Genomic DNA, 14,981 nt, shown 5'->3' on the forward strand with positions numbered 1-14,981 from the left:
TTGTACAAAAATACTTTTTCACTCGTATTTGAGTAACTTCTTGTGTGAGAAAAACATACTGATTAATGTTACTATTATCAGGAGAACAATTTCTGGGCAGCACAGTGGAGCAAAACAAGATCTACAACTAACTTTAACCAAATAAGTTTCTCAAGTAAATGTAACAATTTACTTATTACCAGAAGTGGATAAAGTACTCAGAAATGTACTTCAGTAAGAGTAGAACTACTTCAACATATGTTTACTGAAGTAAAATGCAGTTTTTGGTAAAAAATTACGTAGTAACTGATCAAATTATCATTAATATTTAAAGCTGACCTCATCAAACCGAACAAAATATCAAATTAAGTGGAAATTTTGGTCTTTTAAGAACCAAACTGACAATTTATAAAAGTAACAAAAAAAGAAAGTTATTGCTTTTCTGAAGTCAAGAAAAGCATCCCACAGCATCATGCTGCCACCACCATGTTTTGTTTAACCAAACTCTTGGTCAGAGGCCAATCAGCTGTTCTGTGACACAGACTGCTACAGGAAGCGCTTCCTGCCAGCAGCCCTCAACTTATTAAAGTAACATTTAGCTCCGTTTTGGGATTAAAGAAGCAAATTTGAGTTGAATTTTGGGAAATTTTAAGCGTTTCAGTTATTTCGCAGTTCTGAACAATCTCTGAGTGAGAATTAAATCGATTTCAGGAAACTCTGAGCTCTTGTGTTCTGGAGAGGAAACAACCTCGTCTAAAACGACACAACTAAAGAAATAAATAAAACTAGAGTGAAATAATCAGATCTTACCTTCATTTCTACGTCTCCTCGCAGCTGAAGGTCAAAGTAACCAAACTCATCCAGCACTTCTTTGTGGCGGAGGAAACGTGGATCTTTAAGGCTGCGAGGAAAACCAAAAGCAGAGCAGAAATAAAATAAAAACATCTGAGTTTGGAATTGAAATAACTCCAGCTTCTAAATAAACCCATTTTGAGCAGAGAGTCAGAAACCTGGTTAGTTTCATTAGTTAACGAAGGAGAAACGATTCCCTCCTGCTGCAGTTCACGGCTTTTTTCTGAGAGAAACATCAATTATTCACCAGAGGAGACTCGATACAGGAAAACACTCAGCAGCTGATCAATGCATCTGAAGATCCAGCTGGAAAATATCCACAACTCACAATGAGGCAGCAAACTGAGGAACTAAATCGCCTCATTTTTAGTTTTTTCATCTCCAGAATATTCCTAAAATTAGAATTATTATTTACGGGAAAATAAAAAATAGTTTTATTCTTGTAATATTAATTTACTAAACATTTTCTTAGCGTGGCTCTAATACAGCGTCATAATAAAGCGCAAATTCTCAACACACAAAAAAAATAACATAATAATTAAACTAAATATTAAAATATCTCCAGAGCACAGGCTGGTTTCTGACACGTCTCCCTGGTTAAAGCAGACAGGAAGTGATGTCAGCAGCTCTCACCCTCTCCGTTGGACTCCATGCGGGACGCCGTGTTGACGGTGTCTCCGAACAGGCAGTACCGCGGCATCTTCAGCCCCACAACACCAGCGCACACCGGACCTGAGGAACCGAGACGGTCAGAGGGCCGGACACACAACGCCGATGCTGCTGCTGCTGCCAGCAACCAGCAACTTCATGCTGCTACTGGTCAATGTCTACAACTGATAGTTATTGTGGTGCAAAGAAACATTGGATGGTTTTTATTTCTTCCTGTTTCTATTCAACCAGGTTAAGATTATAGTGGTGAAAATACGTCTTTTGCTCATGTGATTTTAAACTTGTATCATGATCCAAATAAATGAAATAAACGGTTTAATGGATATTTGGTTGGACTTTCTAGTGGATGGTTGGATGTAGGATGGTTGGTTGGTTTATTGGATGTTTTGTTGGATGTTCCATTGGATGGTTGAATGTAGAGTGGTTGGTTGGTTTGTTGGATGATCCAGTCGGATGTTTACCCTTCAGAGTTCTGGTTTTCTGCTCATCCTGCTTCAGTTTCTAACTGAAGGCGTTTTTGTTGCGTTACAAGTCGTTTCTGACCTTTGACCCCTGACCCAGCACCTGAACGCTGTGACCTTCAGACTCACCGGTGTGAATGCCTATCCTCAGCCGGAGCTGGTCGTTGGGTCGGTGCCGGATCTTGAAGGTTCTGACCTGCTCCAGCAGCGCTAGCGACATGCTAGCCACCTCTCTGGCGTGGAGCTTCCCGTTCCGGACCGGCAGCCCCGACACCACCATGTAGGCGTCTCCGATGGTCTCCACCTGCAGACCGGACACAAACCGGTACAGCACCAGTTCACCACCCACACGTCCCAGTTAGACCCACTGGTGACCCAAACCCACCTTGTAGACATCAAAGTTATCGATTATGGCGTCGAAGCAGGTGTACAGATCGTTGAGCAACGTGACAACCTGCAGGGAAAAATAGATTTTATTTATTTAATTCAAGCAGTTTTTTTTAAAGTAACCAGTAGAACAAGAAAATACATAACTACACTGTAAAAAATGTCTGTAGAAATACCAATGAATTATACCAAATATTGTAAAATACCGTAACATTTTACCATATTTTATTTTACAATAGAAATATAAGAATTTACAGAATGAATCCCATAAAACAGAACAATGTTTTTGAATAAATACCGTAAAATACTGGCATCCACAGCTGCCAGTATTTTACCGTAAATTAGAGACTTTTTTGCAACAAGAACAAAATAATTAGTTTGCCGCTACTCTTCCATAAACATGTTATGGTATTCACAAAACAAAATGATTACAAAATGCCTCTCATTCAAGAAAACCCACATAAAATCTACATAATAACTGTAAATAACAATTGCACTGCAAAACCATTTGATCGTAACAAGTATTCCTGTCGAGTTTCTGGTGTAAATATCTTCGCGCACTTGAAACTAACTTTCTATTTCCACCACAGCAGAGCAAATTCTGTATCCGTCTAGATGAAGTGACTCAACTCTGCGTCAAGATCTCCCATCTAAGGGCTGATCTATTTCCAGTCACACACAGAGTGTGTGTGGGGGAACACACTCTCTCCGCTGGAGATCACGACAGCGCGGCGCGGTGTGAGCGGGAAGCGTACCTGCAGCGGCGTGCTCTCCGCAGACAGAGAGGTGAAACCGACGATGTCGCTGAAGTAGATGGTGACGCTGTCGAAGGCCTCCGCCTGAACTGTCTCGCCGCGCTTTAGCTGCTCCGCCACCGAGCTGCACACACACACACACACACACACACACGCACACACACACACACACACACACACACACACACACAGAGAAAAACTGTAAGAATGAGCATGCTAACCGCTAATGTCTCCCGTCAGCCACTTTAATTTCAAGATGGCTGCTGTTTTTGCACCTTTTTAATCAATTATTGCCACAACGTTACCCGTCATGTTTTCAACTTTAGCTATTTTGTTCAAACAATGTTGAAGTAATGCTCAGAAACTGAGGACTTGGATGTTTGCTAGATTCACCCCAGTCATGAAGATGTGACCGAATCAGATTCTGCTAACTTTTTTGATGTTTAGCCGTTTAGTGTCAGCGGTTTCGCTTTAGCTTTCACTCATTTTTATAGGTTTAGCAGTTAGCTTTAGTGTCTGCTATTTGTTTATGTGTTTAGGAGTTTAGTATTTATGTTCTTATCAGTTCAGTGTTAGCAACTGCTAATTTGTTTGTGTGCTACAGATTTATCTAATGTTCCATGACAGCCATATTGAAAAATGAAAAACTATCAGTAGAGATGATTTCTATGAGTCTAATGTAAAATTTGACATTAAATGTGTTTATCTTTCATAAATCTCGTGCCACATTTTGTTGACGATGGCGGCCATCTTTAATTTTTTAGTAGGATTTTTTAAAACAACGGTGGGAATAAGTAAGGTTCTGGTATCCACATGTAATAGATTTTGTAAAATATTGAATTATCTGGTGCAGTAAATAAGGCAGAGGCTCTAAAGTGAAAGAAAAATGTTTTTCCAGCTGTTTTCTCCTTATTATCCAGCAGCCCTGGCTCTGGCTGAACGCCTGGCCACTGAAATCATCCCCAGATGTCAGTTTATCTCTGCTCATGTTAATTTCCCTTCAATCAAACGACACCAAGGCAGGAACATCTCGGAGGCAGAGGTCAGTTTGTTTAAATCTGGAGCGCGGTGAGAAATCAGATCTTCTGTTCCTCTCAGGCCCTTTTTCTGTCTGCCTAATTTCAACATGATGAAGGAGGAAGAAGAGGATAAACGATGAAGGGAAGCTGGATTTGCTCTTCCTGTCCTCCCTCTATTGCCCTTTTCTCTGTAGCGAGATTGCACTGCAGGGAAATATGTTTGAGTCTTTAATTAATACAGAGGTTTAGCGCCGCTGACAGAGTGTCACTGAGTCCAATCAGCTGAACTTCAGTTAATTGGTGGTTTTGAGTTTTTTCCTTCCTTACTGTGGGAGGATTTGGTAGAGGAGGTTTTCGGCTTTCCGCTTCTCCTCCAGGTAGGCCTGCGTCCGCTCCTCCACCAGGTTCTCCAGGTTGTTGGCGTATTGCTCCATCCTGGACAGCAGGTTGTTAAGGATGCTGGTGCTGCCCTCCCTGCAGAAAACACAAACAAACATGTAGCAACTCTGAAGAGCAATAAGAATATTTTTAAGTTTAAAATCAGCATTGTTCTTTGTAATGTTTTAGTAAAATGTCATTTATTTATATTTTTAATATTTTGTATTTCATTGTATTTTTGTACATTTCTGTAATTTCAAATAACATTTTCTGTATTTTTTATTTTGTATTAATTCCATTTTTCAATTTATTTTATCATATTTAGCTTTTTTTCATTTTTGTATTTTTTACTTAAACTTTTTTGTAGTTTTTCATATTTCTAATTTCATTTTGCTATTTTTTATTGTTCCATTTATTTTATAGTTTGCATTTTTTGAAGTTCAGTTTTAATCAAATATTTTTTCCATTTTATATTTTTATGTCATTATTTAATTTAAGATTTTTATTTATTTTCATTTTTCATTTATTTGTTTGCATTTTTGTATATTTTATTGCTTTCTGTTGTCACTGGAAGAACAAATATTACAGATATTATCTACTGTAAACATTAGTCTTATACTTACAACTTTGATTTGGAAAATCAGTTGAAAATTTGCGTTGTCATGTTAATTTTTTGTATTATAATTACGTCACTTCAGGTGTCCCGTACAAAGAACTAATCCTGCAGACGTAAAACTGACTTCTATCCTCAAATGTTAGCTGCTCATTGTGGCATTTAGTGGCTTTTTTTAGACGCTGAAGCTCTAAAAGCTGATGCCTGCGTCTCGTAGGTTTTCTAATTAAACGTGTAGCATAATGTTTATGCTCTACAATCATATGCTCAGGCATAAACACAACCCAACGCTCACAGTTACTCAGACGGAGCGAGAAGGTGAGTCATCCACGCCAGCATGGAGGCTGAAAGCGTCAATGTCTGGCACCTTCCCAGTAGCTACTGGGTCATAGCAGCCTACAGACGCCAACACGCTGTTCATCTTTAAAGGAGCAAATATCAGACATGGACCACTAATGAGTAACGAGGCTCTGAGTTCAATCGAAAAAGGTCACGTAAAGATTAGCGCGCCCAGTATTTCAAATTCAGACGTACAGTATGACGAACGCAAAAATGAAAATACAAAAAATATGTTAAAACTGACAAGTTAAATAAAGGAGTGTTAGGACTGAAATGATTAATCAATTGTAGAACTGTCAAATAATTTTCTAAACATTTAATTGTTAACTGGATTCAAAAAAAGCCATTTGGTGAAATAAAAAAGATATTCAGAGAAGAAAACAACCTAAGAGTACAAAATACTAAATGCATTTTGCATTATAATAAAAGAAACATTTGTCTGAAAATGTTTCAGCCAAAACTCCTCATGTGATGTAATTTTAGCTTCATCTGGTTTGAATTATGCAGAAACTTATTATTTTTATACTAAGTTCCTTCTGCTTTCCAGTTATTATTCACTTAATCCAAAAATAGTCATCAGATTCGCTCTGCATGGTACTGATGCCAAGTCAAGCAGAAAAGTGTTCACAAAAGGAACGCCATGTTGTTACATTTTAAAATGAATTATTAGTTTTATTTACATTTTCTAATGTATTTCAGAGAGCGTATAAAACGTCTTAAGTGAAAAGAATTTGGCAACTTTTTATCCGATTGTCTAACTAATAGGTTAATAATCAAATAAAACAAGACAATAACTAAAATAATTGTCAAATAAAACTAAATTCAATATGACTCAATTAAGTTTTATTCTAAGAGTTGAATTGAAAAACAGAATAAGGACATTTTTAATTGATTAATCTAACAAGAATATAAAGATTCAATAAAGGCCATTTGGTGAAAAAAAACAGGGTTTATTATAAGCCTGGCGGGCCTCCAGGCTTTTCCTGTTTTTAGTTTTTTTTTAATATTTGTGTTTTTTTTAAGACTTTATAGTTAATATTCAGGTATTAACCTTCCAATCTCTTAATAACACATAATTATCAAGTGATGTTTTCAAATGTTCAACTTTAAACCGCTGGGTGAATGACTGCCCAAGCGCCCAACCAATGGCGTTAGCAAGTTTTCTGGGGAAAACGTTGAACAGCAAATCAAATCTGCTGTAATTCATCTAAACTAGAATTAAAAAGGATTTATACTTTGGTCTGAACCAATGCATAAAAGCTTCCAGTGAATCAGAGTGAATGTGTTCAGAGACGAACAATGGGGAGACTTCGTGTTCGCAGTGAGGTCGGCGTTTCACGGCCAGCTTTAGACGCCCTGTGTGGGTTCGAACCAAACCGTTTGTCGCTCGACACCCTTTCACTCTCGCTCCCAAAATAACAGCCCATCCGTCACGTCACGTCAACAACAAGCATTTTCCTAATGAGAGCAACCAGCAGACGGAGCGCTGAGGCACGGGCCGCCCAGGCCAACCGGAGTGGAGGGACGCGCCTGTCAGCAGCATCCTTGAGTGCTTCGGAGGTCATCAATCATGAGGACCTCTCCACTTAAAACCACTCAGGGCTGAATGTGAGCAGAGCCATCCAATGTGGAGAAACAGGGATAATAGAGGAGACGTTGAGCTAAGAGGAAAAACTCAATCTGTTACAGAATCACCTCCAACATGGCTGTTTTTATATCACTGATGGGTTTGTGCTGCAGAAGACATAATATCTATAAATATTAGAGATAAAAGCTTCTAACTGCATATTGTAACTGTTCAAATACTAAATATACATTAGTATGCTGTAATATGCTCAGTAAAAACTGCCTTAGCAATGGTTTCTGATCCCTCTAAGTCGTTATTTTGCTCCAGACTCTGATCTCCTCCATCTTGGATTCCTGCTCTAATACCGTTTCATCTCCTCTGGGCTCAACTTAAAACTCGTTCCCAGTCGTTCCTCTGCTTTACTTTGTTCCCATTGTCAGATGAGACACATCTGGACTGCTGGCATTCAGTTCCAGCTTCGATGTGGACGGCCGTGAAAGATGATGATCAGCAACATTAGCATTTCTGTTGTTCACAACGATGATTCTCCACCACATCATGACAGAGCCTGGATTTAACTCCCTTAGTTTATATCACCCGCTCTGTGTTTTTAATTCAATCTGGGCCTGTCTTTAAACAGAACACTTGTCGCCTGCATTTTTATCCAGCTTGTTCCCAGAGAACTTGCTCCGTTCAGAGATTTATGCCTTCCTCCTTCCTTATGCAATCCAGTTTCCCTGCTGGATGCAGCGCTGCCTTGGGTGACATCGATTTTCCAAAGTACTTTTGAGTTCATGTGGCTGTATGGATCGTTTTTTCTCTTTCCAAAGTTTGAATGTGGTCTCACGGTGTCTCACAGTGTTCAGGTGTTGCAATGAAAACAGCACAACCTAAGAGTTTGTTTTTCCAGCTGAGAGTCAGAAATCTCCAAGTCGGCTTCAGTCTAACGAACCGTGACCCATATTTTGATATTCCTGCCACAGCTTGCAGGACGTGACCACCGATTGCAGCTGACAGGCACAAAGTCAGAACCTGTAAAAGCTTCACGCCGCATTCGCCAAGGCTCAATCCGCTCAACCAATGATGAATGTAAGCTCTTCTTTATCACGTCTCTGGGCAAAACCATGTAAATAACACGCAGCACTGCATGATCCATGTCTTTATGAGGAGCTTAACAAAAGAAAGTAACACAGTCTCACTGTAAATATGGGCTGAATGCTAATTCTCAAAGCTAAAGGAACAAATTTAAAGCTTATTTCCAACATCAGCTTCTTGTAATGTGCTGCAGACACAGATTAGTTTAGTTTTTTTCCCCAAAAGGGAAAAACACCAATTATATAGTTCAATTATTAATGAAGTATAATGAGTTAACGATTCAAAGGGCCAACAAGTTCAATGACTCTTCACTCACTGTCAGATCTGATTAAACATCCCACACAATCATCCAAACTGAGGAACGCATTAAATACTAAAACGGTTCATCTGCAAGACGGATGTTAAATCAATGACTTTATTTCATAATTCAAGTGGTTAGTAACTATTAAACCAGATTAAACCACTTTATTCCTGAAAATATGAAGTTATGATGAGAAAAAAAAACCTAGTATGGTTTTCTTACTCATCTGGACAGAAAGGACAGAGTAAAACGTTATACCAACATGGTATTTGGCACAGCCTAAAGCTACATCGCTACAGCAAAAGGGTATTTAGCAGAAGTTGATGCTAAATCGCAAAGCGCTATTCACTGGCCGCTAATGCTAAACTGCTAACCTCAGTTCAAATGATCCTCCCTTGAAAGGCGACAAAACATCAAATTAATTCTGACATTATAATCTACATCTTAGATATTGTGTTTATATCTACGTCTTGTTCTCTAGGGTCCGTGTTTCATTTTCTTCCTTTATGTTTCTTGTTTTAAAAAATGTTATTGGGTAAAAAGAGAGAAAACATGAGGAGGAATCATAACAGTCTTCTCACTTCGAAATGAGAGCTTAAAAAACCAAAACAGCAACATAACTTTCTTCAGCTAAAAGTTACAAAACAGCCAAGAAAATCAGCATGTTAGAATTTATGTGGCAAAATTAATTTAGAAGATTATGCTAACATGTTAGCATGATCGTGTCCATAAGTGCATGTGGATATTTAATGTTGAAATAAATGTATATATCAATATGTGAACATTTCTGGTGAAAGAACAGAATATTTCATGTGGTGTCTTCATTTTTTTCCCATGACGGAGCTGTTGCAGAGTTTCTCCAACATCCAACCTGCCAGCAGTGTATCTGGTTTCTGAGCTTTAGAGTCACTTTGTTTCATCCTTACACTAACTCTTTCTGACAGAAGCTCCACTCTCAGGGGAAAACATGCTGGCCTCCCTTCCTGCATCGACATAATATTCCAACCAAAATATGCGCATAAATGATTCATAAGATCATCAAAAATAATACCAGAACCATGGACTCCGACTCTTCTGTTACTCAAACACACACCGACGCTTTCGCAGGGCGCTTCCTGCTAACAACCGGCTGTCAGGAATCACAAACATTTGTCAGAAACTGTCGTTCAGTTTTTATTTGCATTCTCATCCCAACACCCAATGCATTGGACCCGTCAGAAACTACAAAAAGTGTCCTTCAATCAATCTCAACTTAACTCTTTATTTGAGGTCTGAAGAGGAAGATGGTAATAAAATGTAATGTTGATTTAAATGTGACCAATTTTTCCACCTTGAAAAGGTTAGGATAGTTTTACATAGCAAAACAAATGTATTACATGTTTTGTAATAAAGCAGAAGTGGAGCGGTAAAACCAGCTGACCAAACATACTGAAGCTCTGGGTTGCTAGGTAACAGGCGGAATTCCGCCGGGGTTGCTAGGTAACAGGCGGAATTCCGCCGGGGTTGCTAGGTAACAGGCGGAATTCCGCCGGGGTTGCTAGGTAACAGGCGGAATTCCGCCGGGGTTGCTAGGTAACAGGCTGGGCTTCCCTGAAGTTGCTACATTTTCTAAAGATGCCAAAAAACATGAACTTATTGTCAAAGAACATCTGGGTGTTTTCAGAAACAGCTGAGATCCAAATGGAAACATAAAACTGTGCAAAAGGTTAACTTTCCATAATAGGTCCTCTTTAAGTTTTTAATGTAATTAATCATCCCACATAAGTTAAAATAAAGTCAAACACATGGTTACATTTATTAAAGAGATTTCTGCTGTTACCGTTTAAAGGAAAAATATCAACATGTTGGACATACTTGTTGAGTTTTGCCATGTAGATCTTGATGTGGCCGAAGTCCGGCCTCTCTGTCGGGTCTTCGGCCCAGCAGCCCTCCATCAGGATGGTCAGCTCCTCCGGGTGGCATCTGTTTGTCCGTCGTTGGCCGGAAGTACGGCTTCTGGCCGTTTCTCACCTTCTGTATGATCTCTAAGCGTGGAAGAAAACACGCCTCAGTGTCTGACTGGATAATGATGAATAATATCAAACACAGAATCAAAAAGCACCGAAATAAAAATACCAACGGTCCAGTTTTGTTGATTTGAAGGGTTTTATAATAACATTATAAGCTCTTTAGTTGGTTCATGTGTACATTTTTGTAGTAGCATCACCTGATTTTACTTCACTAGTTTGAAAAAATTGAAAATTTATTTCAAAAAGAAAATTTTTAAATGCAAAACATTTGAAAACAACCTTCCAGCTATTGTTAAGTTAACCTGGAAAAAACTCCAAAAACAACAAGAAAACCCTAAAAATAGCAATAAAACCTACTTAGTTCAGTTTTGTTGATATCAAACTTTTTTTGAATTGCATAAACAAATAAGATCTTAATTTGTTGAGTTATGTCCTTTTGTATTAGCTCACATTTGTGACTTTAAGGCCCTTTTATGGCTTTATTTTTTAAAATATTTTACTCCAGGTTATTGAAAACCAAGTCAAACATACACGGCAAAAAACACAGATTAGCAAGGCTAAACTAGGCTAAGCTAAACTAAATTACACTAAATGCTAACAGATGCTAACATCTTAGGATCAAAATAAAAAACCAGAATAACCTAAAAGTAGAAAACAATGCAAAAGCTGATTGCTTACTCTGTAAAATACTAAAAGTGATTATTTTTTTAAATATTCAAGGTAATTTTAAAATTCCATGTTAAAGGCTTCATTCATTACGTCATCTCTCTATTGATTATTACGTGTTTATTATTAAAATCAGCAAATGTCACTATTTAATTTGTTAACGGTTTATTTAAAAATTATAATTGTTAAAATAAGTTGTGAAATAATGGAAAGATATAAGGTCAAAGTGCGTTAGTTAAGCTAGGCTAATTTACACTAATAAACACAAACTTTTAAAAGCAAACATAAAGATAAATCTAATCAGTACCCAGATTAAATTTTCTTTTTCAGTTTTCTGCATAATTTTGTTTTTAATCAAGCCATAACTGTCGATTATGCAAAAACATGGCTGCTAATTTCTTTTACAACAAATTCTCATTTTTCTTTTTGACGTTAAGTGCAGCAGATAAAAAACACAACATATAAAAATATAAACACTAATTTTCTACTACATTTTCCCAAGACACTCCAAGTTTTCATCACTTCTTTAGTTGGACTCTTTTTCCCTCTGATTAATGAAACAAAAAAGCTCTATAAAACTATTAATTCAGTTTTTTCCGTCTCCAATGACAAAAGATGCATAAAAGCCTTTTAAAGAATCTGGTGGAAGTGGAAACGTTATGGCGCGAGGTTTCTGCTCTCAGGCTGTTAATGCATAAGCAGCAGGAAACGTGACTCTGAATAAAAGGTTTTAATCGAGGTTAACAGGTTGAGGAAGCTCCTCAGGAAGGCGATTCATTACATTCAGGTTCAAACCTGCAACCCTCCCTGCATGCATTTCAAATTCAATAACATCCCCAGTTATGCTGTAATACTTGACTTTTTAACAATAAATTAAGACTAAAAAGGAAAAACTTTGATCCAACATCTTCTTTTCAGTTATTATCTTTTACTTTCCAGATATTTTTAGGCTCATCTCTGGGTTTGATGCGTCATTTTCAAAACACAACAAGGCGCAATTAGACAACTTCAGGTTTCCACAGCAACTGAAGCAGCTGTTGTGGAAAAGGTTTAATCCCCGCGGAGACGAGTTCGACTTGTTGCTCAATCTGTTTTTCAACAACTGCAAGGAGAGAAATCCATCCACCACTCAGTCACAGAAAAAACGTTTTTTTTAAAAATCACCAGAAACTTGTCATTAAAAGAATTTTACCGGATCATTCTGCTAAAATAAAATACATAAATACTGTAAAAACTTAATCCATATTGTAATCTAAATATGCTTTACGAATATCAAACATTTCAGCTTAAATATGTTTCACTTAGAATGAAATATGGATTTAAAGGTACTGTCCAAATCAAACATTGGGTCAAAAAAGAAAATAATTTACTGCAGGACATCTGTGTCATAATTGTATTTATAAATTGTTCATATTTCAGGGGAAAAAAATCTAATTCTCCGTTTTCACCTGAGCTAACAGTGAGGCAGACATTTTGTTGCAGAGTTAAAAGGCTAACCTCTTCACATCTTTTCAGGTTTTGGAAAAGTAATTTTTTTCCGTCTTAAAAGCTTTTCAGAAATGATCCTTTCAAGGTTTCCCTGTGATGTTGACATTTCTCAAAGACACACAGCTTTGAAAAAGTAAGAATTTTACCATCTTTTCAATTCAAAAACAAAATTGAAGTTAGATCACATTTAAGAGATTGTTCACGTTCCTTCTGTTGTTTTCATGTTAGTCTTGAGGTTAAAAAGTGTGAACTGACTGGAACGTTGTTCTGTAATGTTATTAACGTTTCTGCAGTCGGTCTGACTGTCTTTTCCTCTCAGTTACATGATGACATCTGGCCAACACGTCATGTTACAGTGAAAGGAAAACATGGAACATGGCGCTAAAAATAAATACTTTCTTGATTGTGTCTGTTTAAATTACTTGTTTTATTTGCTAATTTTGCTAATTGAGCCACTTGAAGGCTCGTAAAAGGCAGCTGTGTTTACCTTTAGGGCTGAGGTCCATGCCTTCCACATAGAAAGGTCCATTCCTCAGAGCTATTTCCTGCAGTATGATGCCAAAACTGTACACATCGCCCTTCTGGGTCCCCTGCGGAGGGTGCCGGTCGTATATGAGCAGCTCTGGAGCCGTCCACAGCTTCTCTGGAAGAAAACGCACAACGTGATAAAACAGGAGCAGAGGCTTTTGTGAAACTGCAGTTTGGGAAGCTGACTTACTTGCATATAGGGCATGCGAATCGTCGTTCTCGCAAGACGAGCGGAAGCTGGCCAAACCGTAATCTGTGATTTTCAAAACAAATCGGCTGTCCACCACACAATTAGATGACTTCAGATTTCCGTGGCAGCCAAAGTAGCTGTTTTGGAGATAGTTCATTCCCTGGTGGACAGGAGTCAAGCATTAGCATCCATCTCTTTCTGTCTGCTTTTGTTTCTCGACGTCAAAACAGCAAATTCAAAGAAATACAGACATAAGAAAATAACAAATTTGACAAGTTTGCAAATGAGTACAGAAATACAACTAAAGTTCAGAATAAAATGCAATACTTGATGGCATCATTCTGGATACTTCTCATCATTTTCAGCTAATGGAACGTAAACCTACGCTAAGCTAAGCTACACTAAGCTAGCTACGCTAAGCTAGCTACTGAGAAATAAACAAACTGCCTTTTATTACAAAGAAGCCACATTGACTAAGAGAGTAAAACATTTATACAATATGACAGCAGTTAGAACGGGTCATTAGTTAAACATTTATTTCTGTTTTCAACCAACATACCTAGTTTAGGGTCGACAAAAGTTTCAACGCTAAAGAGAAGCTAGGATTTAGGAAGTGAAAAATTAAACAAAACTGTTACAGGAAAAAACAGAAAGAAAGTTTTATCTGTACGTAAATTTAACGTGTTTTTAATTCAAGAAGTACAATTTTTTTTAGTTATTACATTAAATTATATCCTATCTTGGTATAACATGATTATATTAATGAACTGTTTCTTTAACTGGACATTTTTTGCACTTCTTTTGACATTATTTAAAAATAATTTAATCATCCCATTGGGGAAAAAATCAACCTCGTCTCATATTTTGTGGAAATGTGGAACTGATTTAGCTGAAGCATTTCATTAAGCAATCAGTCCAACAGAAATGTGTCATTAAAAGCAATTTTCTAAATTGTTCCCATGATTGCATTTAATCAGAGTTTCTGATGAAATTTCATTTGTTACCTACACTTCTCCAACCACTTCAAGTCAATAAACTTTAAAGCAGATTTTCCTTCTCTCCATTTCAGCTCATGTGAAGCCGTGGCAATGCAGAAAGATTGGTGCATATCTGCATGGCACAACAAGCAACCTTTTAGCTGGTGCCCAGGCAAAAACACATGAATCAATGTTCTGCCTTTGACGTCTGGTTCATGTTTACCGGGCCTGCAGCCTGAAGGCCACTCACCTTCACGATGTCATTGATCAGCGAGTAGCGGAACATCCAGTCCAGGTTTATGCTCTCGTTCTCCAAAATGTCCTGGATGAGCGAGAGCAGATCAAAAAAAAAAAAACAACTTGAACTTTGCCGTGACTTTTCATCTGCCAAAGCAGACTGAAAGTTTACATTAGGATGAAGCAAAGAATCAACATTTTTTCCTCTTCTGTTCATCTTCACTGTTGAAGGATATTAATGAATAACTGTGAAAGCTTTCCCAGGTCGACCCGCTTCCTGGAATTTGGAGCTACATCACATTTTTATTCTCCCCAAATGTTAGAAACGTTAAAGTTCAGTTGGATTATCAAGCATTTTCTTATCAGAGGTGTATTTAAGACAAAAGTTTGATGGTGTATTAGAGACACTGGAGACAGAAAGAAAAAAAAAACCCTCTGACATATTTGGATTTCAAATTTTTCTAGGAAAAA

General features: G+C 37.6%; 1 protein-coding gene across 1 annotated transcript in view; it reads right to left on the minus strand.

The window, feature by feature from the left end:
- The window catches only part of LOC129366401 (atrial natriuretic peptide receptor 2-like), a 53,514-nt gene that overhangs the window by 720 nt on the left and 37,813 nt on the right, over window positions 1-14,981 (minus strand). Inside the window, 12 exon segments of the mRNA XM_055040221.1 lie at window positions 790-854; window positions 857-880; window positions 1,465-1,563; window positions 2,091-2,265; window positions 2,347-2,415; window positions 3,104-3,227; window positions 4,450-4,596; window positions 10,270-10,382; window positions 10,384-10,439; window positions 13,066-13,221; window positions 13,297-13,456; window positions 14,524-14,595. Coding sequence (XP_054896196.1) covers window positions 790-854; window positions 857-880; window positions 1,465-1,563; window positions 2,091-2,265; window positions 2,347-2,415; window positions 3,104-3,227; window positions 4,450-4,596; window positions 10,270-10,382; window positions 10,384-10,439; window positions 13,066-13,221; window positions 13,297-13,456; window positions 14,524-14,595 — 1,260 coding nt within the window.

This window comes from Poeciliopsis prolifica, unplaced genomic scaffold, assembly GCF_027474105.1.
Source record: "Poeciliopsis prolifica strain line A6 unplaced genomic scaffold, Auburn_PproV2 SCAFFOLD015, whole genome shotgun sequence".
NCBI lineage: Eukaryota > Metazoa > Chordata > Actinopteri > Cyprinodontiformes > Poeciliidae > Poeciliopsis > Poeciliopsis prolifica.